Source organism: Zonotrichia leucophrys, chromosome 2, assembly GCF_028769735.1.
Source record: "Zonotrichia leucophrys gambelii isolate GWCS_2022_RI chromosome 2, RI_Zleu_2.0, whole genome shotgun sequence".
In the NCBI taxonomy this organism is placed as follows: domain Eukaryota; kingdom Metazoa; phylum Chordata; class Aves; order Passeriformes; family Passerellidae; genus Zonotrichia; species Zonotrichia leucophrys.
Genome location: NC_088171.1, coordinates 22385589 through 22412583, shown reverse-complemented (window position 1 = coordinate 22412583; position 26995 = coordinate 22385589). Strand labels below are relative to the sequence as shown.

Below are 26995 nucleotides of genomic sequence, written 5' to 3'. Positions count from 1 at the left end.
ACAGGTCATTACAATGACAAGATGATGCAATATCCCAAATCTTTCTGTAATTTTTCACTTTTTGGTTTAATGCTATTTTTAAAGTCCCATTGGGCCATTCAGTTTACCTTGAACTGGAAGTTCACAGCAACACGTGCCTTTTTTTTCTTCACGGGCTTCCACATAATTCCTTGATGATTTTCCCTGGAATATATGTTCCCTGTCTCAAATAAATTTATTGGTTTAAATTGCATCTGAAAAATACAATGAAAAATGCCTGCATGGTGGTACACTTGGCTCTAGCTATCTTTACTGAACTACCTCAACCACCTTTGTCAGTGAGTCTAGAATTAGGAAACCATGCTTACTCCCACTTTGCATGGTATGTGGGACTAAGGTAGGAATGCACATATTCTGGTGTAGTCTGTTTGTATCCTAACCTGTTGTCCTGGGTTTGGCCAGGATAGAGTTCATTTTCTTCTGATGTTTCTCACTGATGTTTTGGTTGTTGCTAAGTAATGCTTACCCTAAGTCAAGGACTCCTTAGTGTCTCATGTTCTGCCAGTGGAGAGCTGCACAAGGAGCTGGGAGCAGGGGGAGCGCAGTCAGGACAACTGACCCGAGATGGCCAAAGGAATATTTCCTACCACAGAACGTCCTATAAGAGGGGGAGTTGGCTGGGAGGAGCCGATCGCAGCACAGGGTCAGGCTGAACATCAGTTAGTGAGTGGTGAGCAACTATCTTGTGCGTCACTAATTTCTCCTGGGTTTTATCTCCCTCTCTCTTTCATTATTATTGCTACTATTATTATTGTTGTAGTTGTTATATTTTACTTTGCTCCAGTTATTAAACTTTTCCTACATTAACCCTCATTTCCATGTTGTAAGTTGCTCTATCTTTTTATACCTCGCTTTGTATTTTCTTCAGTTTGTTTGATTTTCTTCAGTTTGTTTGCAAGCTTTCTGTTTCTTCCAATGTGAAATCTACTGGGACTACCACAATCTTGGCATGGGTGTGTGCTTGACTATTATTCCAAGACTGCTACCTCTGTGTGTTTCTTTTTGGTAGGCTTTTACATGACCTGCTTTTTTTTTTCTCTGTGCTTCTATTAACCTATGTTCAGGTTTTCCTTTCTGTGATGGAGAGGCCACCAGATTTCCATACTTTGGTAGCCAAATAGTTAAAGCTTGATGTATCCGGTCTGAAACCAAGTATGAAGCTAGGTCATTTCCTTTGGGTTTCTCTTTTAACATCATTAGCAGAGGTTGTGGCTCTGTTGCTTGTGCAGAGTGAAAGCAGAAAGCTCTTTTTTAGTTTTCCCAGCATATCCAATAGAGGATTTTCCATACTTTTGATAAAAACTGGAGCCATTTGTGAACCACACAGAATAACTTGTGGCACAAAGACAATAACGGAGCTTTTATCCGGTGAGAGACACATAAAAAGGTAAAGTGCACTTCTGTTCTTTCCAGTGATTAAAAACCCTATAGAGCTTGTGATAAAGTCTTGCCTTATTCTACAGAAAGCTCTTATTTATAAAAGCCAGTGTGCATCCAGCTAGCCTAGATTTGCTATATATTCAGTTTTTACTTTTCCACTGATTATGTACTTTGGTGGAGCATGTGTGATATGAACTGCTGCAAAGCAGCCTCTAGTGATGCCTATCCAAAACTAATTGCCTATACTAATGCTAAACATGGTTTTTAATAAGGAATGGAGGTTTTTTCCCACAAATGTTAAGAATCTTGAAGCAAAATAATTTTTTTTCTCTGTTCTTTAAACAGCACCGTGTAGATTGGTAGTGGCCAGTGAACATGAAGCAGCTTACAGTAATGTACATCTAAAGGCCAGCATTGGAACTAATGCAGTTTTACTTCTTTTTTTTTCTTTTTTTTTGTTATTCTTTTTTTGTGAGATTTCTTCACTAATTAGGTTAGTGGTTTACTAATTTCTGCAAATATGATTCTCACAAAAATGTAAGCAGCTGCAAAAGTGAAACAAATACAATTTTTTCATGCATGGACTCTCATAGTCAGTTCTACCCTTTGGTGGTACCAGTATCACCGTTCCTTCAACCTAAAACTATGACTGAGCATTTCACTTTAGATTGTACCTGAGTTTTGTCATGATTAGCTTTGAAACCTCTGTTTTGAGTAATGCTGGCTACTTCTTGAGTATATTACCAAGCTTTTAGTTTTTCCATGTACTGATATATCATTCATGTGTGGTATGACATAGCATATTCTGATGGTAATTTCATGCGTATGTGTTGTATTTTGTCTGAAAGTCTGGAGGAACATGGATAAAACAACATTACTTTCTCTCACAGCTAGATGTGGTTATCAACTGTGCTCTGTTAGTGGAATTCCAAAGAAAGCACTGGCTAAATCAGTAACAAAACAGCAGTCAAATAATCTACTTAGTATTACATGAATTTCAGGCACACAAACAACCTGAGAGGTGGTTACATTATTTAAGTGCTAAAATCTCACTTTTTGCATTTTTTCTTTGCTTTTAACCCTGGACAAATAGGATGTTAAAATAATAGGTCTCTGTACTAAGATCTTGCTTACCAGTAAACTTCTTGATGGTGGATTGGAGTCCTTCCTCTGCTATTAAAACACAATTTCTATTTTTTCACATTTTAAATTACAGACACACAAAACTTGAGGAAATTCTGTTACCCAAATATCCACTGTTTTTGCTTCCTCCGGATTCTTAATAACAAAGCATCAATGACTTGCAGGAATCACTCCACCCTCACCTCCCACTGGTCAGGCCGAATTTCACAAACATCCGTAGCAAAATCTGTGGCTAATCCATTTTGTTTCAACAAGGCTGTGCCAATAATTCCCTGGTGTTCCTAAAAGGGATCCTCCCATTCCTGAAGAAACAGGAGGACTCTTGAACTTGGCAGCTATTTAACTGCAGGCAGAGGTCTTAATACAGGTACTTGAACATCCATTCATGCATACAGTGCTGCAAGTTTTATTATTTTCCCTCTTTCTTGAGCTATAGCTGGAATAAATATTTGTTGAGGAGAGTGGTTATTGGCACTACAGTAACAATTAACAGCATGGCACTAGTGGTAGTTAACGTTCTTCCCTTGACTACCCAGTACTGATATGGCTATTGGCCATTTCCATTGGTTATATTGCAATTTTACCACTAGACCAAGGGCAAATAGACGGCAGAGTCTCCCTAGACTTTGTTACTGAGAGGAAGAGATAATGTCTGAGGGCTTTCCTGAGAGGGACCTATAATTTTCCATAGTTTTCATTCCTCATTATTTTTTTTTCTTGACAAAAGGAGCCAGCAAGGAATTTGTGTATTCCATTCCATTTTCTAAAAGCTTTGCCTCTTTTTCTCAAATTTACGGTGTTTTCTTCCAGCAGTTTCAATGTTGTCCCCTAAAGGAAGTTTTTATTATATTGTCCAAAAATATTTTGCAGTTACCATTACAACCTCTTTTTACATAAAGAGCTTAACCCACACTGAAGATTGTTTTTTTCCTTTTCTGTTCCTTTATATCATTATCTTAAATGGAGACTGGGTCATTTAAGGTTGTATTTCTGTAAACTATAGTCTACAGTGTGTAGACATCACCTTTTAGGAGACCCACAGAACTGGGATTTCCTTATATTCTTTCTTACCTCCGTCACCTTGCCATTTTCCTTGTCCATACCTGCTGAAGCTGAATTTGCAGCTCTTTCCATTGTAGCTGTGCTTGATTCCCACATCTGATAATTACTCTTTCTAGCTTAAGTCTTGTACCACTGCCACATGAAAGACAGATTCTATTTCACCAGATACATTCCCAGATGCCAATACTAATAATTATCTTAGAATTCACAATATTTTACGGTCTCATAGCATTCTAGGTGGAATATCCTGCTAGCCAAGTCTCCTGGCATTGCTCAGATAACTGTTCTGAGACATCTACCTACTAAATTTCTTGCAAAAAATTGTTCCTGAAGTATAGCTGATAATCACACTCCATTCTGAGGCTGTACAATCTTTACTAGTTAAGGAAAACTAATCCTTTAGCCCCGAAACCCCCATTTTAAAAGTTTCTGAATTCAGTGGCCCCAAGTTTTAAGCAAATCCTCTTGCTCTGCAGTCAGATCAGCTACTATTGTTATAATAATCTCCCACACTTTAGGAACAGCACAAGCCAATCAGGAGGAACCAGCCGGATGCATTCTTTTTTTACCATTGTTTTGGTTTTAACATCATAACTAGGTCTTAAAAGCCTATTTTGTTATCACTTTAACCTGAATTTTCAGTATAGTTACTGTTTGAGTTTCCCTTATATCCTTGTAGTGTAGTTGTCAGTTGTGTTCTGGGTGACTGGTAATGAAGTAAAATGGCTTTCTGAATGTGCAGAAATCCATCTGTGCAGTAGAGGTTTCAGGGTGTGTCTTCAAGTTAGTAAATGGTTAACTGCAGAAACTTTAAGGTAAACCTAGCAATCAGAAACTGAGAATCTACTTTTAAACACCATTAGACTAGTATTTTACACACAGATCCAAAGAGAGACAAAAGCCTGAATGTTCTTATTATCAGCTAGATTAAAACTGATGCAAAACAGAGGTAACATTTTTTTTTGTAAGAATTTGCCATTATTTCCACTCATATTTTGCTGATATAGAAGATATACATATATTTCTTTCCTTTTCTATTGTTCAACCCTCTTTTTTCATGCATTAATCTAAATATATATGAAGAAGGGATTTTTAGAGTTGAACAATGTAATTATTATTTTCTTCTATTTCCTATCATGGTTTAACACTAATTTATATGAGTCATCTGATATGGCATGACAATCAGGTTCTTATCTGTATCCATGTTATCTGTTGGGAGGAGATCAGTTTGCAGAATACTATGAATATTGTGGTCTCACAAAGGATGTTTTGATGACTACAAAAATGGTGGCACATAAAAAGGAGCAAGATAACTTTTGCTGCTCTTGGGGTTAGAATGTTTATGGGGAACATCTTACTATGAAATCTTGAGGTAAGCATTATTCTTCCTGCCCAACTTCACCCTTTTATGAAACAGAGGAGATTGTCTGTTCTAGTGCTGGATTTAATGGAGCAAGGTGAACTCTGCAACAAATTAAATGCGATAACACAATCCAACCCCCAGTTCATGAAAAGACATGCGCTCATGATGACTTAGACTTAGTTTCATTTTTGGGCCTGAAGGAAACGTACACATGCTTCTCTTGAGAGATCTACTACTCTTGAATAGTTCTGTTTACTTGATATATGACTATAGGTGGAAATCTATTAGGAAAGTAGGTTGTTAAGTCTATTCTGTGAAACAATGATCACACCAGTATTCAGAAAGAGATTTTGTCACATATATATTTGGAACAAAATGAGGTACTGAATTTCAGTAATTTTTGTTCTTGTAAACATACCATTTCATATACACATTAGATTATGCCACTAGTGTGTGAGAAATTTTTATGGTCTTGTCACATACAGTAATAAGCATCTTTCTTTCCTAATGTGTTGCCAAGGTGTTCCATAAATAACCTAGGCAGATACGTTCTCCTGCCTCTTGTGCACCATACCATGGAATCAGTTTCATTATAGAACTTGGCCTGGTTCTGCTCACACCTGCTTATAACTTCCAGCTTGGTGGATGTCTTCATTAACTGATTGTCAGCCATGCATGATCACTGCAGAAATAATTTGTCTTCTTTAGGGTGTGAGGTAATTTAGCAATATATCCATCTACAGACACCACGAAAAGTCCTATAATGTCTTTTGCAAATAGCCCATGACATGGAGTCACTGCCAGATTTTTTCTTCTATTGGTTAGATAAAAGGCTTTTTTTGCATGCCAAATCTCATAGATACTCACCAGAGGTAGTTTAAAAGAGATCAATTTTCTAAATTTGGTTCTGCTTCATAGTACTGACAATTCAGAGAATCCCAGAGGATGCTCCCATTGAGGAATCTCAATTAGCATTTAATAAGCATACCTTGCCCACAGGGATTCTGTGGATCCTTTGCCTTAGGTTCTCTAATTTCTACTGGAACAGTATTCCTTGCATGCCAGGTGCAGACAATGAATGCAAGGAGAGTAGATTGCTCCTTACAATAGGAGATATCTTGGTTTGACTAGTGCTCAAATGAGATGCTGAGAGTTGCTTTCTTGAATGTTTTCCATACTAACAAACTCATTTGTCCTCAGTGAGTGGTGTTATGGCAACAGGACTGCTCTGAACACTTTATTCAGTCAGGGTGAGCTGTTAATCATTCATGATTTATTGTTGACTATAAAAAGAAATCAAGGAATTGCATGTACTATCGGGGCGCTCACACCGGCTCACGTGTCATTGCATGCGAGCAGAATGCAAACTGTGCAGAGGTCACGACAGGGCTGAGTCAGGAAGGAGGATGTCTAGAGTGCAAAGAGTGAGGAAGTTGGAATATGAGCAGAGATCACTTTGTTCTTTCAATTATCATTTTGTGGTGCTGCAACACTGTCCAAAGCCTTGTGATTCAAGGGTTCCCATGAATATCAACATTTGGGGAGCCACCTGCCAGTCCTTCTGCCTCTGACCTGCAGCCTTTATCTTCCATTCTGTCTGGGAAGTAGGAAATCATGTCATGACTTCACTGTCCACACAGGGAAGGGGAGGAACATTGAGGAAGACCTCTGAGGCTTGCTGAGTAGTTAAATATCTTATGTGGGTGCTTTCTTGTTTCTTGTCAGGAAGGTCTGAATTTACTAGTATTACTCAAATGAGTTTGGCCATGATTAGCACTTCTTAAGTTTCATTGATTGCATTACTGTTTAATATGTTATGTCACATTTTCACAAAGTTTATACTTAGGCATCAGTAAGAAATAAATAAGAAAAATGCCCTGAAATCTGGATTTGCTACACATAGTCTAATAAATTCAAGTTTCCGTGGGAAGTGTATGGGAAAATGATGTTTTTCCCTTAACAAGGATAATACCTGCGGATAGAACGATAAACTTTGTTGTAATCCAAATACATTTTAATGATCTTATGATGAATTTATGGAAATTAAGATTAAAGATCCTTTATGGAATTAGGAAAATAGGGATTTAGAGAAGATGCAAGTAGATTAATCAGACATGAGAGCATCAAATCTGAGTCACTAGAAAGACTGCAGGTAATTGCCTGTTCACTTACTGTAGCCACAATGTAGCTGGCCACAAAATAGAGAAATCTGATTTTCTAATTGCTGAAGTCTTCCATGGCGAAGAGTTATTTCCTCCAGTCTCTCTAGAACTGTTTCTTGCAAAACGATCACAAGCAGACATATCTTGATATCATAACTGGAATCTTCCTGGTGAGTCTCCCGGGATTGCTGTCAGGCTTCACTGGTGTTGACATGCAAGGTAGAGGTGTGGTACGTGGCAGATGTTTCTGGAAGAAAAAATTATATGAGAGAGCATTGCCTCTATTGTCTGTGGTTATGGATGTTTGAAAGGTTTGGAGCCTGTGATCATGTGTCTGCACAGTATCCAATTGCCTGCAGAAACACATTTACCTTAGAGTGCACAATCATTTGTTTTACTGTAAACATCAAAAAGGAACAAGGCAATTTGACTGTGGTTAAAGACAACATGCAGAACGTGGTCACAGTGCCATAACCAATGTCTTATGAGAGGATTGTTTTTAGTCACTTCACCACAGCTATGAAATCCAAAGTTTAAGATCAAATAAAATAAGTATACTTACATAGTGCCACAGAAAGTGGAAGTCAAATTACTTACAGAAATTAAAAATATTTGCCTATTATTGAACTAACCCTTAGTTTGGGGCTACTTTCCTGAAAAAACCCCAAATCTTTGAAATAGTTTGTCAAGAGGGTAGTAATGTCAAAGATCAAAAATACCAATTCTGCCTAGAGGGGTTAGGCAGAACTTAGAGGGGTTCAGCCTAGAGGGGGGCGGGGAGGGGGGTGGTGTTTGCTTCTTTTGGTTTGGGGTTTTGGTTTTGTTGAGTTTTTTTGTCGAGAGATGACAAGCAACACTTGTGAAAGCAGCATTAAAATTTTGAACGTACTCTAAAGTGAAGTGAAAGAAGAAGTTCTTCCTATTTGTTGTGGACAGAGAAGGGGTAACAGGTCTAACTTGTCTCAAGAACAATTCAAACAGTTCATTTTAGACATCCAGAAAAACTCCAAGTAGTTCAGATAGTCTGAAGTTCTCCATCTTTGCTTTTGGAAACTAACAGTGAAGGTACAGAATTCAAACACATGTTAAGAATTTAATATGTAATATTTGATGTTATCTGAAGGAAGGAGGATGGACAGGATAGTATTTTGACATGATATGTCTTCCACATATAATGAGCTTCCAAATGTAATTAACTGTAACTATAGAAATAAACAAAAACTTGAAATTCAGTATTACTGGGGAAAAGCTGAATGAGAGGTTTTTCAGTCTTACAATTTCCTGTGTGACTGAGACATTTCACAGATAATATGGAATAGAATGCAAGCATTTAGAAAATATGGCTTTAAATAGTATTGTACAAGGGAATCAGTCAATAGCTTTGATTTCTGTATAAAATATAAAATCAATGCTGTTATATATTTCATATATAGGGAGTTTGTAAACTCCTTTCCTTGTTTCTCAGGTGTTCAGCTGTCTGTGATCCAAGACAGAAGTGTAACTATCTTTCAGACCTTTAAGGAAATTGCTTAATTTGGAGCAAGAACTGCAAAAAAAGTGATAAAACAGGGGTTCTGCAAGGTAAGAAAGGTTGCAGACAGAGGAAAGTCTCTTGAAATGGAGTTAAGCAGCAGTTTAGGTATTCAAGAGAAAAAAAATATCATCATGAAAAGAAATAAAACCCTAAGGGAAAAGCAGGGCTTTGAAAGACAGTAATTCTGTCTTTCAAAGATTCCTTCCAGGGGCAGTAGAAACCAGCTCTACCCCACCTCACTGAGGACTCCTTGGCCCACAAAGATTTTCCCTATTTCTTGCTAATGGGCATTAACACTCAGTTTAGTATTTCATTAATTCAAGTTATCAAAAAATGGTAATGTATGGTAACTAATCAGTAACTGCTGAATACTTTTAAGCTGAGTTTACCCAGTTCACAAAGGGCCCTTTGTGCATGGCAAACGGTCACTGTCCAATCAAAGCCACTCGGTGAGGGAAGGATTACTTGTACTGTTACAATGTCACCAGGCATATCCTTGCCTAGAAAAATTATATGGACAAAAATTGGACGTGTCATAGTATTATATATTTTATTCAGATTTAAGTGGGAAAAATGTTTTCCACCTGCACAAAAAATAATTTTGTTTAGCTTTTCCTGTCAGTTTTCACTTGTAAAATATAGTACTGAACATTTTTAAAGCCCTAATGTTCTGTATTATATTTATTTAAAATTTTTTTCTGACTGCAGCAATAATAGAACTTTAAATGCAACTATCCAGCAAGTAATGGTTATGTTTTCAGAAACAAGACTGAGTTTGTAAAGCTGAAAACTAGCACATTAGGAGTAGAAATCCAGTGACATTGGTTTGTGGCAGTCCTCCTTATGAGAATAAAAAATTAACTCCAAATCAAATCACAGACAATAAGAGTGGAGTTTTGTAATTTTAAAACATGCTTTTCAGAATAGACTTTCCTTTTAAACACAAATAGAAGCTTGATGTTTACATTAACTTGATTTGTTCTCAGGCTTCGTCCAGGAAAAATAAAATGTCCAGCAACTACAATAGGCATTATCCTGTAGCTGATCATGCAGCATAGTTAAAGGAACACAAAATTGTCACTTTCTGACAGTATAATAATTCCCTTCATATAGGACAATTCTCATTGATAGAATAGTATTCAAGTTGGCAAAATTCCTTTACAGAGTATTATTCTTTTCCAGCCCTGATTAATAGGCTGCTTAACTAGAGCAGGAGTTCTAGTACCATAAATCAGAGGTTCTTCACAAGTTCTATGCTAGGGTTGAATGTCATTGTGGAATCATTACATAATTCCTGCAATCCTTTCAAGCTTTTTGCCTACCTGGCTCTTACTACAAAATCCAGCTTTCCATCTTTAAAGTAAATAGAAGAAAGAAGTAGCTTTTGTGATTTTTCTCTGGCCACAGTATGTGCAGACATTGAAGTATTTGCTTCAGTTTCTTGTCTTGTTTTCTAGTTTTGGCTAAAAGTGTATTTTAAAAAGTTAGCTTTTTTTAATATTGTTTAGAAAATTTTGAAGGCATTGTGACATCATTTCACAACAGTTTATCTCTGATATCAATGATTATCATTATTAGGTTAATGTCTCTGTGTCTGTAGTTCCAATATCATCGGTCAATTTATGATGTGCTGGCCTGCATCAGATAAAACAGAGTGCATAGATCCAATGTGTGATTTGTGGGATGAAATTTTCCCAACAAAAATTATTTTTTAGAATGATATGTAGTTGAAACTTAGCCACAGAACCTGAGAACCCTATTTTTCAAATGCCTTTTTCTGCAGCTCCAGAAACTCATATCTCATTATCAGTTTGTTAATAGAATATTAATACATTGTGACACAAGAAGGGGAATGGATAAGTAAATTTAGATAGTCAAATACATGGAAAGAGTCTGAAATAATTAATAGTGAGTATGGTACAGGATGATCTGTGTATACCTAATTTAACTGCAGTCCAAAAATCACGTTATGATCATGCAAACTACAACTTAAATCACAGAGTTGTACTGAAAAATCTGGTGAATGGTCTGTAAGAGCACTGACTCAAAGAATGATTTAAGGTTTGTTTATTGTGCCAATACAATCTCGCATTATACTGGAGAGCCCAAGAGAGATTATTCAAACCATGCACTTATAACATATAAGAGGAGGGAATTACCTGTGCTTTAACCTATGGAATCAATGTTGACAGAACATTTCAAGGGGCCTATGATCATATTTCTAACATGTAAAAAGTATTCATGCTTAAAATTCTAAAAAAGATGTGTGAATATAATGCAGACACAATAAAAGTATTTTAGACAAAGGGAAATTGGCTACTATCTTAACTAAGAGGGGATTATGTAAACCTTATGAATATATGTAAGTATTTTCACATAGAAAACACATCTGATGATGCAGAGCTTCACAGAAATTGTAATATCCAAGAGGTATTGTTCTATCTTCAACTAAATAATGTCTGTGAGGGGAGATGGAGCATTGAAGTAGTAAGCCAATAGGTGTAACAAACTTATGACCACTTGTAATTTTTAGTGTAAAATTAGAAGTTTTCCTCTTGTACAGGCATTGCTTTAGATAGGGCCAACTTACCTGACCTCATAAGTCACTTTATTGAACTTTCAACTGTCTAAAATCTCTTAAAACAATTACTCCATAACTCAATAAAGGTAGCTCTTTGAGCTGCAGTTGTCATTATCTTAATGAAATCCCACTGATCCACTGTTGAATAGGGCTGAAATGGACCTGTGGCAGAAGTTTTGACACTTATCAAAGAATGAAACTTATCAGCCATTCTTTATTTGCTTCTGCAACAACAAGGGATTTGAATCTTCCAACAGTTCCCATATTACCAGATCTCTGCTTCTTCTGGGTTCAACTGGGTTGAGAAGAAATTTTAAGTTGTTTATGAGCCTTAAATAGCCCAAAGGTCGTACATTGGTCATCTCTGTTTAAATCTCTCTTCTGTGAGAAATTTTGTGACTAGTAAGTAGAAGTCAAAAAAAAAGCCCTTTTCTTTCATCTTGAATTAGGCAATGATCAGGACACTCTGCTTTCAAGACATCCTTACTTATCTTCTAGTCAATGTCTACTTGGTACAGACAATGTCTAAACAAGATTTCATGCTTCAAGTCTTGGGCTGATAGAATTAAAAATTCCCCCTTGATGGTATCAAAGATTGGCTAAAGCTGAGGGTAAGCTTTTGATGTAACCAAATAACTGAGCTGAATTTTCAAACACTGGCTTTATGAATCCTGCTAATGTATTTAGGGCAAAACCAGTCACCAGACTTTGGATGAGAAAGTATTTCTCCTTGGATTAGGCTGACTGGCACCTATGTTGTTTCTGAGTGGTTTTGTACATTTTGGTTGTAAATCAGCTACTACATGATTTTATATACTCAGGTAATGTGCAGTGGTGATGCCTCAGATTCTGTTGCTGTTGGTTTATTTTACAGATTTAATTTTTTCAGGCTGAAATTGTATACTTTCACCCAAATTATAGGTTTTAAACCAGATATGAGAGATTAAAAGAAAATCCAATTATTTTCTCTGATTTCAAATTCACTGTTATTGTGGAGCTATGTCACTGAACAAACTACAGAAGCTGTAGAGAAGTTACAGAATTTTACCTCTTATTAAGTAGATGCAAAATACTGTACTTCTCCTCCTGTTTTCCCACTTTTTAATATCAATTTAGTTGATTCAGCTTCTAGTGTGATAAAAACAGACGTGTTTCATTTTCTTTGCATTACTTTATGCAGGCAAGAGAAACTCTGGTAAAAATTGCTCTTGTGTTTTATCTCTGTTTCTGTTTCTTATCATGATTGCACTGCAATAGCATTGAGACATGGCAATGACATAACAGAACATTCTGACAGATCTCATTGTTCTCTCTGTTTTCCATTTAGGGCAAAGCAGTTGTGAAAGAACTGCATATACTAGTCCTTTTCTTTTCTTTTCTTTTCTTTTTTTTTTTAATCACTTGACTCTTCTTTAAGGATTCTTACCTTAGTTTTCTTGGTTCCCACTGAAATAATTGGACCAGTCCATTAAGATCATGTCCAGGAAAGCATTTAGGCACACAAGTTAAAACCCAGTATTCCCAGTAACTCCTGTGGATAGACTTCTATATAAATACATCACAATAACTTTTGATAAACATATAATATTTATTAACTCTTTATATTCTTCTCAACTGGAAATGATAAACTACCCTTTCTAAAGTAATTCTCAATCTGATAAGACTATCTCTATTCCAAAATATTATAAAAATACTGCTTCACTAACATTTTGAGATTACAAGCATGCATGACAAAAAAAAACCCCAAAAATATTTTTTTCTGGGTAATTATCAGATTAAGTAAATTTTGTGTGAGTAAAGTGATAGAAGACCTACAAGAAAGTTCATGTAAACCTTTTTATCTTCTAGGACAAGTATTTTTATTTAATTTTTCATAAATTTTACTTCTGTAAAAGTGTTGAACATGTCTATTTTAATACATACATTGAAATAAGGGTTATGAAGTGCAAATAATTTATTTAAGTGTTTAAAATTTTTGTTATTTTCATTGAAGCAATGCCTACAGATACTGATAAAAACAGAACATTCCACAGTAGAACAAATGGCCTATTTCAAACTGTTTAGAATATAAACATACATTCAAAAATCAGAATACTAGTTAAGCACATTTCTGCTAACCAGAGCTATTTCCAAAACACTTCTAATTGAGTCTGAAACTCATCTTGCTGTTCTGCAGTTACTCAAATGAGGAACTATATGCACTGCAGTAAAATCCTGTTTTCTTTCATGCTAGATGGGCAATGTTCTCCTGGATTAGATTTAGAAGATGGGAAAGGAAGCAAAAGATTAAAACAATGTTTTGGTGTTCCCTGGTTTCATTCTCACTGTGTATTCAAGGATGGATTCATCTTTAAGTGCAACAGTTACTTCAAGCATTCAGCAACATCTCTAATAAGGTAAAGGGGAGTTCCTTTCAGTTTAAGGGGCAAAATCAAAACAACAGTACCTATAACAGGGAACTTTTCCTGGTGGAAGAATAAAGTATTCAGGCTTGTTTTCCCAGGTGACAATGAACTATGCATGCATTCAAGGGATAGTATTATTCCCTTTAGGAAAAGGGAGGTACAGTCCAAAGTGCATACATTTCATTACCCAAGATAAACGAGGCTATTGGAGTGGGAAAAAATCCAAGAGAAAGCTATTTGTTATGCCTGTCTTACATAAGAGGAGCAAAGTCCAATCATGCTGCATGTCCTTACCCGTATTAATTCTGCTCAGGTTTGAATAATTTTTCAGAGGAGTCGACGCAAACCAGTAGGAAACTTTCACGGTATGTCAGTAGTTTGGAGGGTTTTTTAAAATCAGTGATATTTTATAAATTCACTGATAACTAAAACAAATCTAATTTACTGCATATTCTTTTAAATACACATTTGATTTTTCATTTATTTTGTATATCTGTGCTGCATTGCAGAAAATATTACTCTTATATCATTAAAATGAAACTAAATAAATGACGGAGATATCAAATGGCTAAATACAGAATATAAATGTTTGTAAGGAAACTCCAAACTTCTGGACTTCTTTCAATATGCTTATACTTGTGCATTAGGAATATTCACTTTGCAATATATGATATTGATAACTTAATTGATTATAATAAGTAGCCATATTTTTCTTTCAAACAAATGATTGTTGAGATTGCTCTCCTCAGCTTAAAGATTTTGTATTTCTCAGTCAAATATTATTTTACAGGAAACTATCTTCAATAAATTTAAAATGCCTTCTGAAGATGAAAAGAAGTATACTGCAGATGGAAATAGTCATGAGATCGCTGCATCCAACCAGGGTCATGAATCTGAAGACAAACAGTAAGTATTCTTAAATAGTGTAAACGTTATGTATTGAAGCTTATTAGACTCCATTACCTTGCTTTATATTTTATTGAAATTTGTATTTTAAAACTTATTGTAACTTACTTTGCTAAGAAGACCTAGTAAGAGAAAGCTTTGTATCAACATAAGAGTAGCGTTGATTGGCACATTCATTTCATGCAAAAGGGCTATTTATTTTCTCCTTTAAAGGACTAAGTGCTCTCAGTATTGACTAGAAAAACAATTCTAAAATATGACAGAAATTATGCTGGAATGGAAATATTGGATACATTTATGTCATCTACTAAAATTTATCTTAAAATTTTTAGTACAGTGGTTAATCAACATTTTGCATGCCTTGAACATGTTATCTATTCCCTATCCACTATGTACAAAAGTTTTCCTCTCTTCTGTTTTGAAATCTATACGGTGCTTTAGTTCACAACTTCCCTGACCAGATAGTGGAACCACCAGCCCCGCTGATGTTGCTTCATCCTTGAAGGGGTGAACTGGGAAGAACATGACTTAAATTTATAGAAGTTAGGAGATGATGCTAATTACATTGCAGAAGTTTTAAATAGAAACATCTCAAGAATGCCCAGTAAATCATGTTCATTTTACACAATTGTTTGCTGTAAAATTATTTCAAAATTACAATATATTTGAACTGCATTTATATGTTGAATTAGTATTTCTGCAAAATGAAGGCTCTTTTTAAATTCACTAAAACTTGTTTTTTAGCAAGGCAAAGAAGAAGCAGAAGAAAGGGGAAAAACCTAAGGTGGTGAGCCCATTTGCACTGGTAAGGTTTATTCTCTCTACATATGTCTACATGTAGATACACATAGGCACATTTCAAAGTGTAATCAAAAATGGTTACAGTTATGTTAGCATCCTGAATATATGATGCTGTCTCTACCAAATACAGAATATTGACTATAGTACAGAAATCAAGCCATTCTTTTTGTTGGTGTAGTTATACTAAAGAAGCTGTCTTTTACAGATGAGTATTCTTAGGAGTGTTCCCTTGGTAAATCATCATCCTAAACACACCCATACCAGATATTTGTTTGTGAAAGATAGGAATTTCCATGTTCACAGTGAGAAGCATGGCCACATACCTACACTGAGTGTGGTCTTATCCTCTAAATTACCAGTCAGGTACTAATCATACTAATTATCCCCATGAGTCATTATTCAATCACCTGTGTCAGCAGTAAAGGGCAATTCCATGCTACTGATGAAAGTTAAAATTAAGAATTGTATGCTAAAAGGTTCCAGTTTCTTTAAAATTTTCTGCATGTATTTTAAACCACAAACTTGTAATATTTAATCAAGTAAATCCTAGGTCCTCTCTTAACCATACTGAAATATTTTATATTTTGTAGGTTTAGTGTGTGTAACACACAGCAATGACACTGCAAATAACAAATATAAAACTGTAGTACATGATGGTGGCCAGTGCCCAATTTCTTTGCTTTGCTATATCAGTTTACACTACTATAATTACACCATACAACTATAATTTGCATCAGTAAACTTAGTAGTTTACAGTACAGAATGAACCCAATGATTTTGTGATAGATGAGCTCAAACTTTATTAAGTTCAATGGCAAGAGAATTTAAGATTTAGATTTCAATATCTTTTTATGATGTCCATGGTACATTAGGAACATTAAATTTTCTGGTTACATAATAATTAATTTACAGTAAAAGAAATGATTGCCTTAGTTATCATAGCACCATAAAAATTTCTTATAATTTGAACTTTAAATGGCAAATGTAAAAAGCATAATTTGTGTATGTCTTGTTTTCCTATGGTCTTTCTTACTCAGGTGGAGATACTAATGCATTAAAATGCCACATCTCTCTGGTTTTGAGAGTTTATAGTATAAAAGGGCTTATATAGAAAAGATTTATACCTGTACATTTAAACTGATTCTAAACTGTATTTCTAAAGAGATTAAGTTGTAGGTTTTGGACAGCAGGTGTACAATTTTTAGCTTTTTCTTTACTTTCTTGACTTTGTAGACGTAGCATTGTGTTAGCATTCCAATACAACAGTTAGAATGAATTTCTCTTCTCACTCACAGTTCCGATACTCCAGCTGGTCAGATAAATTATTAATGATACTGGGCACTGTGATGGCAGTAGCCCATGGAAGCAGTCTCCCTTTTGCCATGATGATTTTTGGTGATATGACTGATAGCTTTGTTATGACTGATACATCTGGAGAAAAAAATTTAACAGGTAAGAATATATCTGCTATGACAAGAACAATGGCTCCTATTTAAAACAGAAACAGGAAGATTCACACATCTTGACAGGAGATACAGTTGTCAGAAACGACAATGCTGTGCTATGATGCAAATTAGCAGCTCATGTTCATTATAACAGAAATACACTGTGGTTGGGATGACATTGTCGTGGGAGTCTCCTATAGGCTGCCTGACCCGGGAGACCGAGCAGATGAGGTCCCTATGGATAGATTGGAACAGCCTGGCATTCACCAGCCCTGGTCCTCATAGGGGTCTGCAACCACCCCAATAACTGCTAGAGGAACAACAGCACCAGGCACAAGCAATCCAGGAGGTTCCTGGTTGTATTGATGATAAATTCTTCAAATGATAGAGGAGCCAGTGAGGAGAGGTGCTATGCTGGACCTCTTTCTTGCTAAAAAGGAGAGACTGCTGGGGAATGTGAACCTGAAGGGCAGCCTGGGCTGCAGTGACCATGAAATCATGGAGTTCCAGGGCAGCAAGGAGGGAGGACAGCAAAATCACTATCTAGAACCTTAGCAGAACAGACCTGGACCTCTTCAAGGACCTTCTAGGTAAAGTACCATGGGATAAAGCCTTGGAGGGAAGAGGAGCCCAAGAAAGCTGGTTGATATTCAAGGATGACCTTGTCCAAGCTCAGGAGCAATGCATTCCAACAAAGAAAAAGTCAGGCAGAAACACCAGGATGCTTGCATGGATGAACAAGAAGACAAGCTCAAACACAAAAAGCAAGCCTTGAGAGGGTGGAAGCAAGGAAAGGGAGCTTGGGAGAAATACAGAGTACCTGTCAAGCAGCCAGGGATTAGGTTAGGAAAGCTAAAACCTTGATAGAATTAAATCTGGCCAGGGATGTCAAGGGCAACAAGAATAGCTTGCATAGGTTGGTCAGTGATCAAAGGGTGATGAGAGAAAATGTGGGCCCTCTCAAAAAGGAAATGTGAGACCTGTTTATTTGAAATACAGAAAAGGCTGAGGGGCTTAATGATCTTTTACCTCAGTCTTCACTGGCAAATGTTACAGGCACACTGCCCAAATCACAGAAGGGGAAGGCAGAGACTGGGAGAGTCAAGAACTGCCTGCTGTGGGAGGTCACGTTTGAGACTATCTAAGGCATCTGGAGTTCCACAAGTCCATGAGACCCAATGAGATGCATCTGTGGTGTCTGAGGGAACGGATGGAGGAAGTTGCTGTCCATTATATTTGAGATTTTATGGCAGTCTGATGAAGTTCCCACTGACTGAAAGAGGTGGAAACATAACCCTAATTTTTAAAAAGGGAAAAAGGAAGACCCAGGGAACTCCAGGCCAGTCAATCTCACCTCTGTGCCCAGCAAGATCATGAAGCAGATCCTCCTGGAAACTGTGCTAAGGCACATGGAATATATGGAGAGGAGTGACAATGGCCAGCATTACTTTTTAAAGGCAAATAATGCCTGATAAATTTGATGGCATTTTGCAACTGGGTTACCGATTTGGTGTGTAGGGAAGAGCTTGGTCATCATCTACCTGGACTATCTGCAAAGCACTTGACACCATCCCAGTCAAGACAGTTTTCACTAAATTGGAGAGGCATGAGTTTGGTGGATGGATCACTTGGTGGATAAGAAACTGGCTGGAGGGTCACACTCAAAGAGTTGTCCAAGTGGAGACCAGTGATGAGTGGGTTCTTCAGGAGTCAGTTTCGGGACTGACACTGTTCAGTGCTTTGTCCTTGTCATGGATGGTGGGATCTGGTCAAGCTTTGTCCTTGACATGGACACTGGGATCTGGTGCACCCTCAGCAAGTTTGCCAACTACACCAAGCTGCGGGGTGCAGTTGATGTGTTTGAGGGAAGGGGTGCATCCAGAGGGAAATTGACAGGCTGGAGAGGTGGATCTCTGGGAATCTCATGAAGTTCAACAAGGCAAAGGGCAAGGTCCTGCATGTGGGTTGGGGCAATCCCAAGCACAATACAGGCTGGGAGAAAATGGTTTGAAAGCAGCCCTGAGGTGAATGATTCGGAGGTGTTTGCTGACAAGAAGCTCAACGTGAGCCAGTACTGTAGGCTAGCAGCCCGGGAAGTAATATCATGTGCTGCATCAAAAGAATTGTGACCAGCATGTGGAGGGTGGTGTTTCTACGCTCTCTACATCTCTCTGGAGTGCTGCATCCTGCTCTGGGACCCTGCACCATAAGAAGGATAACTGTTGGAGTAACTTCAAAGGAGGGCCATGACGATGATCAGAGGGCTGAAGCAACTCCCTTATGGGGACAGGCTGAGCAAATTGGGGTTGGAAGGCAACATTTTACAACAACCTGTAGTAATAGGATGAGGGCTAATAGCTTTAAACTAAAAGAGGGACAATTTAGTGTGAGTGTGATGAGAGACTGGGACACGTATACCAGAGATGTTGTGGATGCCTGATCCCTGGAAGTGTTCAATGCCAGCTTGGATGAGGCCCTGAGCAATCTGGTCTAGTGGAAGGTGTCCCTGTTCATGGTAGGGGGGTTAAAACTGGGTCGACCCCTTAAGGTCCTTTCCAACCCAAACCACTCTGTTCTTCTATGTGTGTATGCTCAAGAAGACTTTTGAATCTCAAATTACAGTGATGTAGTTTTGTAGTCAGTGGAGTTATGACAAACCCTGTATTAGTAATGTTCATTCATGTGCATTAAAATTTCCTCCTTTCTTCCAAATCATCTTGATTCAAAAGGAGATGTAGCAACTCCAGATATGCTGAACAACATGCAAGAAAACTAATTTGTTAAATCTTGCTCTGTTAAAAGTATTTGCTCTTCTCTTCCTTTCTAAGTAAACTCTTCAATGGATGAATGGATGAATGTCACTGCAGACATGCTTAACCAGCTGGAAGCAGACATGACAAGGTAATTAAAAATGGATATTTCCTCTTCTCTTTTTAATGTAGTCACACATTTCTAGTCAAGCCATTCCTCTCCCAAGGATGTTTTGCACACTTTAAACAACATAAAAAACCAATTATTTAATAATATGTGTAACTAAAAATTGGCACAAGGGATTATTTGAGGTCCTGGTAAGATTCTTGAACATTCTTAGCTATTTCCAACAATTTCCCTGTAATCTCTTGCTCTGATCCATCCTGACATATTTCAGGGGTTTTCTATATCCCAGTGAAATCTGCATTGCCATCCTTCTTTCTTCTCTTCCTCTGAATTTATAAAGAGTAATTGTTATGATAAAAAATTATATTGATTATAATCTGTCAATACCTTGAGCTATGGTGATTCACCTTCAAAAAAAAGTTGAATTTTCAGATACTACCTACTTTGCTGCCAAAGCATCAAGTTCAGCTAAGTCACTCTCTACAAGTACCTGAAAGGAGATTATAGCAAGATGGGGCTCAGAGCTAAGTCACTCTCTACAAGTACCTGAAAGGAGATTATAGCAAGATGGGGCTCAGTCTCTTCTCCCAGCTAATAAGAAACATGACAAAAGGAAATGGCCTCAAATTGTGCCAGGGAAGGTTGGATGTTAGAAAAAATATCTTTGTGGAAAGGGTTGTCAAACATTGGAACAGGCTGTCCAGGAATGCAGTTGAGTGACCATCCCTGGATGTGTTTAAAAGATTTGTGGATGTGAGACTGAGGGACATGTTTTAGTGATGGACTTGGCAGTGCTGAGTTAGTGGCTGGATTCAAATATCTTAGAGGTCTCTACCAACCTAACAATTCTATAATTCTATAATTATCTAGACTGTAGAAAATGCAGATTTAAATTATATGCCACCTTAAATCTAGCATTCTAGAGCTGGAAACAGCAGAAGACAATAGCCAGTAGGTGCTTCTGCTACAAAACTCCATAAGGAAAAGATCAAATAAGAAGAAACATAATAAGCTGCTAATAGGTGTGTTTTGTTAAAAGCTTTATTAACCATTGTCCATACACTTGATTTATGCAGGATGTCTAAAGTTTGTGTGTTTCTTGTACCACTTCATGTTCTTTTCTTCAGGCTGAACTCTGTTCCTCATTAGATATTGAAAAAAGTCTGATGTACGCTTCAAGGCAATTATCTTTTTTGAAGGGAAGGAGATAAGGCATTTTCTGTAGTAACTCTTGCTGTTTGATATCAAAGTGCATTATAATTTTGGGTAACAGTGGACTGTAAACTTATGTAGCTTCAGCAGTTAAAAAACCTATGACGATTTACACCAAAAAACCCCAAACCAAAACATACCCAAACAGCTTTTTACCATAAAATAAATGAACAAGGTATGAAAAGGCAGTTTCTTAGAAATGAAGAACCTGAATGTAATGAGAATGAATCAAGAGGGAAATGGCAATTATGCTTTATAGGAGAGTTTCTTGCTCCTGCAATATTTCTGTCAGTCTCTGACATGAATGTAAGAAATGTTCAGTGGGATATACTTGCTCCCACTGATTCAAAAACAAATTTGAAGGCAGAATTGCTAACTAAATAATGTGTGTGTGGGTGAAGTTACCCTAACTGTTCTGTGTTTAGTAAACACTTGATGCCTAGCTGCACAACATTTTCAAAGTCTGTCTTATGTTTATTCTGAAAGAACTTTTTTAAAAAATTACTAAAAAATTGCTACATAGGAAATAGTAAAATTTGTTTTGCCCATTATTTAATTGGTGAGTGATCTCTCCCTGTCCTTATCTTCACTTATGAGCTTTGAATTATATTTTTCTGTTCCTAGTCTAGCTAGGAAGGAAAGTTGTAGTGTCCTCAACTGGAATCCAGCCAGGGCCAAACCACCACAAATTAATTCTGAAAGTAGAAGCAAGAATAAAAAGCAGCCTTAGTTTCCCTTTAGAAACAAATTGTTTACTGATAAATATATTAACAGCAGCACAGGAATAGGTACTCTTTTCCAGACTTTCTAAAGAGAACCTTGAGTTGGCATTTTCACTGGTGTGACAAAGCTCTTTGCGCCAGCTCTTTGTTTTTCTAGAACGCCTGCCAGCAGGTCAAATAATGATAGAAACTGTTTGCAAGGACAGAGTTCTCACATGGGTGTGTTCAAGTACTGAACTATACATGTGGACTTAGTCGAGTTTGTTACTCAAACAGTTTACCTAAATTACAACGATTTCCCAAAAGAAACAGAACTATTATTTTTCAATTCAATGTGCATTTACTCTCTGATATGTTACAGCAGTGAATTTATAGACTTTATTTCATCAGCATGGAATCTGGCAAAGCCATGAATCCCTTTGGAAGTGATTTGTCAGTAAACAAAGTCCAAGCATAAATCAATTCTTTGAAGAAATGTCGCATCATAAAGTAATTGTCTAAAGTAATTACTGATGAATTTAGAATCGGTGTTCTTGGTTTTAGTTTGAGAAGCTTTTTTTTTAATGGAGCCAAATGCAATTGAAGTCAATATTCAACTAACCAACTTTCTGTTAGGCATTAACCTGATTTTATTAAACACTTTTGATTAAGTGAATTTCATAATGAGTACAGTTTTGAAGTCCCTAACTCAACTGTATGATATTATAGCCACAAGAGAGATTGGAACAACATTTGAGAAGTTTAATTTGTAAAGCCATTCTCTCTTAGAGCAGAGCATTTGCACACAGATTCCTGAAATTTCTCCTGCCAAGTTTCATTTTAAAGTTCTGTAAAATCAGCAGGGATAACTTAGTAAAAGAGTGAAGGTCACAAGAGTTCATAAAAGGTCACGAGTCAAGCTTGGTGCTAATGGTTTACTTTTATATAGATAAATTATTCTTATAATTGCAGGTGATATACATCATAAATATTTAATCATTGATTTTAGTTGTGTTTTGAAAATGAAATCCTTAAAATTCAGTTCTAAGTTCCATTATGACTGATTCTGATGTAATTCTTCATCAAATCAAAATTGATTTTATTATTTTTAAGCAGTTTAAAGCTGTGACTCAGATTTACTCCCAGTCTGGGAAATATTGTGGTTCACATACTCCTGGTTTGGATTTGACACCCTGCTCATAGCACAGGGCTGAATTAATGTAAAAGTAAGATATCAGTTATGAATAAGAGATCCAAAGAATTTTTGATCTAATGGCATTTGTTTTCAGTAGCTGTCATTATATTAATGCTGTATTGTCAAATCAGGAAATATTTACTGCATCCATCCACTTATTTATTTATTTATTTATTTATTTACATAGACAGACATGTTTATGATTTAAATGTGTATATGCTATACATATATGTGATTTGGTCTGTTTATGTATGTTAAAAATGCTAGGCAGTTTATGGACATGACAGATTCAAGTGAAAAGGGTATTGTATCAGAAATACAGTTCTAAAAGCATCTTATGAGAAAAAACTTACTAAATTTTAAAAAAGGTCATTCTGACATTTAATGCTATTCATGGAAAACTCAGCAAATTTTACAGTGAAGTGTAAGTTTTAGTACAAGCATATAAACCCTAATTCAGATCAAACAGAAAAAGTAAGCATCTTGATAAATTCACACTAGCAAAGTAATTAAACCAATTTTAACCTGATTTCAGAGAATCTTGCCCTTTTTTGTTTTTGTTTTCCTTACAGATATGCATACTACTATTCTGGAATAGCAGCTGGTGTTCTCCTTGCTGCTTATATTCAGACTTCGTTCTGGACCTTAGCAGCAGGTCGGCAAATAAAAAAAATTAGAGAAAAATTTTTTCATGCAATTATGAGACAGGAAATTGGATGGTTTGATGTAAATGATGTGGGAGAACTTAACACTCGTCTTCTAGAGTAAGTACACCATACCTTTTCCAATGTCATTTGATCTTGTTAAACATGCAGCACTAAAAAAATTTTATTTTTAAATTAAACTATTTCACTGTGAAACAAAGTTTTCAGGTTTCCTCATGGAGAGTGTCAGGGACTGACTTGCTAGTACTTCTGATACAGGACTGTCACAAAGATGTCAGAAAAGCATTTTGTAAAGTTCCCTTGAACTCTGAGGATGACTAAAGCCCAGCCTATGTTATTACCCCATGAAAAGAAAACAGTTCCTTTCTGGACACACTGAGGACTGAAAAATGTGCTGGCTCAGCCCAGCAATGTGAACAGCTTTAACTGCATAACATTGCCTATATGAAATCCTTTTCTTTTATTTCCAAACAGCCCACAAATACCAAACTGATAAAAACTCTAGAATTAAGAAAGTGAGAGTAGTTTTGCTCTATAGAAAAAATTTTAACTTTTTCAGACAAAAGCAGGTTTATAGCATCACAATTTCACAAGAAATATGAAATTTTCCTTGGCCACACTACATAATGCTTTACCTTGAAGAAAACTGTTATTGGGCGCAGTAATTGAATAATAAAGATTGTCTTTCACATGTAACAAAACTGTAAATCTTTCTTGTGCTTTCTGCATTTTTCTTCCTCTCTGTAATTTGTTTTTCAGTGATGTCTCCAAGATTAATGATGGAATAGGTGACAAGGTTGGATTGCTTGTTCAATCACTAACAACATTTGTGACAGGATTTATTGTTGGTCTCATAAGAGGATGGAAATTAACCCTTGTAATACTAGCAGTTAGCCCTGTCCTGGGACTTTCAGCAGCCCTCTGGGCAAAGGTAAGTTAACATATGTACAGTGTCAGGTTTTACATTAATGACAGATAATGAAATACATCTACATATCTGTAACTCTTAGTATTAGAATGTGTGCTTAGAGCAATTATAGCTTTAGATAACACTTAGGTGCATAAGCTCTTAGGTGAACTGTGTATCAGTACCCTCTCATTCAAGGCCAAGTCAGATGGGGCTCTGAGCAACCTGGTCCAGTTATAGGTGTCCCTGCCCATGGCAGAGCAGCTGGAACTAGCTATCTTTAATATGCCTTCCAAGGTCATTCTACAATTCAGTAATTCTATGTCATTTGAATATTATAATTCCCATAGATTGGGTAGACTTGTTTGGTTTGAAGCTGTTTCTGCTAATATTGCACATACAGAGAAAGAAGCAAGATATATGTGTAGAATCTACATCTGTAAATCTTTAATTAACCCGTATATGTACTTTTTCTCTTGAAAGAAATAATTGCACCTCCTGGAAAATAAGAGAATAATTTAGAAAAAACCCTTTGTCTCAGACACAGAGGTTTTTTCATAGTTGTTAAAAAAATTGGTAAGAAATTCTATACAGACCCAGATGAGAAAAGGTCCAAATTTCCATGGCACCACAGTGCCTTGTATTTTAAAGTCTTCAGACTTTTATGGTATTTAATTTCCCTTATATTTCAAAGATCATTAAAGCTGTCACTGTCTTGAGTGAGTATATTGCAGAAAAGGTAGGATTGGAGATGTATGTGCCATGTATGTCAACTGGCTGTGTCCTCACAGACTGTGGCCACTTCTCCACAGTTTAAGCTACAGGGTCCTCTGACTAAGGCAGCCAGAGATGAGAATGAGCTAAGGAGGTCTGCCTGGGGAAAACCACAGCAGCTCACTATGAGCACTCCTCTTATCTCTTGCACTGGGGGAAAAGGGAAAATCCAGGCCTTAGTTGTTTACAATGTGGAATTATTTGATTGAATTCACAGCATACTTAGGATTTTGATTATTGGACGTTCTGCACCCATGCCTAATATTGTCTAAAGGCTTCTTATTGGAACACACTAATTGTGATAAAAGCCATTTTGAGTGCTTGAGTTTATTCTGGTTTTCATGTGTCAAAATACTTGATTCTGTATTAGGTTCTCTCTGCTTTCACTGACAAAGAACAGGCTGCATATGCAAAAGCAGGTGCTGTTGCAGAAGAAGTTCTGGCAGCAATCCGTACTGTAATAGCTTTTGGAGGACAGGAAAAAGAAATTAAAAGGTAAGAGCAGTATTTGCTTTCATCACTGGATTTTAAAATACTCACTTCAAATGCCTTGAGATTTTCTTGTATATTTTCTGTTGAGAATCTTGTGCTTTCTGCATTTTTAGTTAATGAGAGATTGTTAAAAGGTTTGCTACATGTTGAAAGACAATCAGTTATTTTTCTAGAGTTGATATGTTGTCTCTGCATTAAGGGGTATGCAAACGACTTCAAATATCTTACCGTGAGAGCTTTAGACAAAAGAGGACCTCTGTTCTGTGAAGAGATGATGATATGCTTGGTAATCTATAAATAATCTGAGTAATCTACTGAGTAATCTAATCTGAAACTACACTATTGCGTAATCTAATCTGATTACTCAGTAGTTGAGAAGGTGCTAACAAACAGTATCTCTATTTCCGCTGTACTGTAAAATATAGATCTGCTGATGTATTTTAACTTTTAATCTTGAGTGGTTCACAATAAAAGTTCACTGATCTGTAGAAGCAACTTAAGTGGCAGACCCTGACCTGCAATGCCCTTTTATTTCTATATACCAAGTTGACTAATGCTGGCATTTTCAGGGGTTACCTTAGAAACTCCATGCCTGACTAGCAGGCTTACCTTCATACAGTCTTAGGGTTAGATATTTTATGTACCTAACTGCTGTACTTTGTAAACATTCTTTTTCTAATCCATCCAGAGCTTTTGTGATGTCTGCCATGGTACAAGTGTGAGTCTATTTTAAACTTCTTTCTTTCTTCCAGATATCATAAAAATTTAGAAGATGCTAAACGGATGGGAATAAGAAAGGCTATTACAGCTAATATTTCTATGGGTGCTGCTTTCTTACTAATATATGCATCATATGCACTGGCGTTCTGGTATGGAACTACTTTGGTCTTAACTGATGATTACACTATTGGCAAAGTTCTCACAGTAAGTATTAATGAGTAAATTCTCAGTGACAGTGAGAAATAATAAAGAACAAACCTTAAAGTGTGTATTTGACTGTAATAAGAATTATGTCTCAAAATTGGAAAAGTAGCATCCCTTCTTAACAAAAAGATTCTCAGCACAAAAGCCTGCATGTTGTTTCTGTAGGATTCCACAATCTATATGAGCCCAATTAAAACATATATGATTTTCAACTAATCCTATATATCTTCTGATTTTCATAAGATCAGACTGATATAGAAACAGTTCAAGCAAAAACTGAAGTGCAAGACCTTTTCTAGTCGCTATTTGCTTTCAGAGGTCTGAATACATTTCCAGGGTGCAGAAACAAATATTTTTTTAGCTGTTGTGCACTCTAAGTAGATAATTTTCTTAATGTTTGCTTATGTTTTGAACCATGAGAGGTTGG

At 36.5% G+C, this 26995-nt stretch overlaps 1 protein-coding gene across 2 annotated transcripts in view; it reads left to right on the top strand.

The window, feature by feature from the left end:
* The first annotated feature begins 1265 nt into the window (after positions 1–1265).
* Positions 1266–26995, top strand: part of ABCB1 (ATP binding cassette subfamily B member 1) — a 48565-nt gene continuing 22835 nt past the window's right edge. Inside the window, exons 1-10 of one of the 2 annotated variants that reach the window (XM_064704225.1) lie at positions 1266–1426; positions 13498–13660; positions 14460–14575; positions 15320–15380; positions 16672–16828; positions 19650–19722; positions 23379–23570; positions 24231–24402; positions 25523–25647; positions 26397–26568. In XM_064704225.1, the coding sequence (XP_064560295.1) occupies positions 14484–14575; positions 15320–15380; positions 16672–16828; positions 19650–19722; positions 23379–23570; positions 24231–24402; positions 25523–25647; positions 26397–26568 (1044 nt within the window). In that variant the 5' untranslated portion in view covers positions 1266–1426; positions 13498–13660; positions 14460–14483. Of the gene's footprint in view, positions 1427–8631; positions 8731–13497; positions 13661–14459; positions 14576–15319; positions 15381–16671; positions 16829–19649; positions 19723–23378; positions 23571–24230; positions 24403–25522; positions 25648–26396; positions 26569–26995 lie in introns of those variants that run through there. The other variant, XM_064704226.1, reaches the window with a different exon arrangement.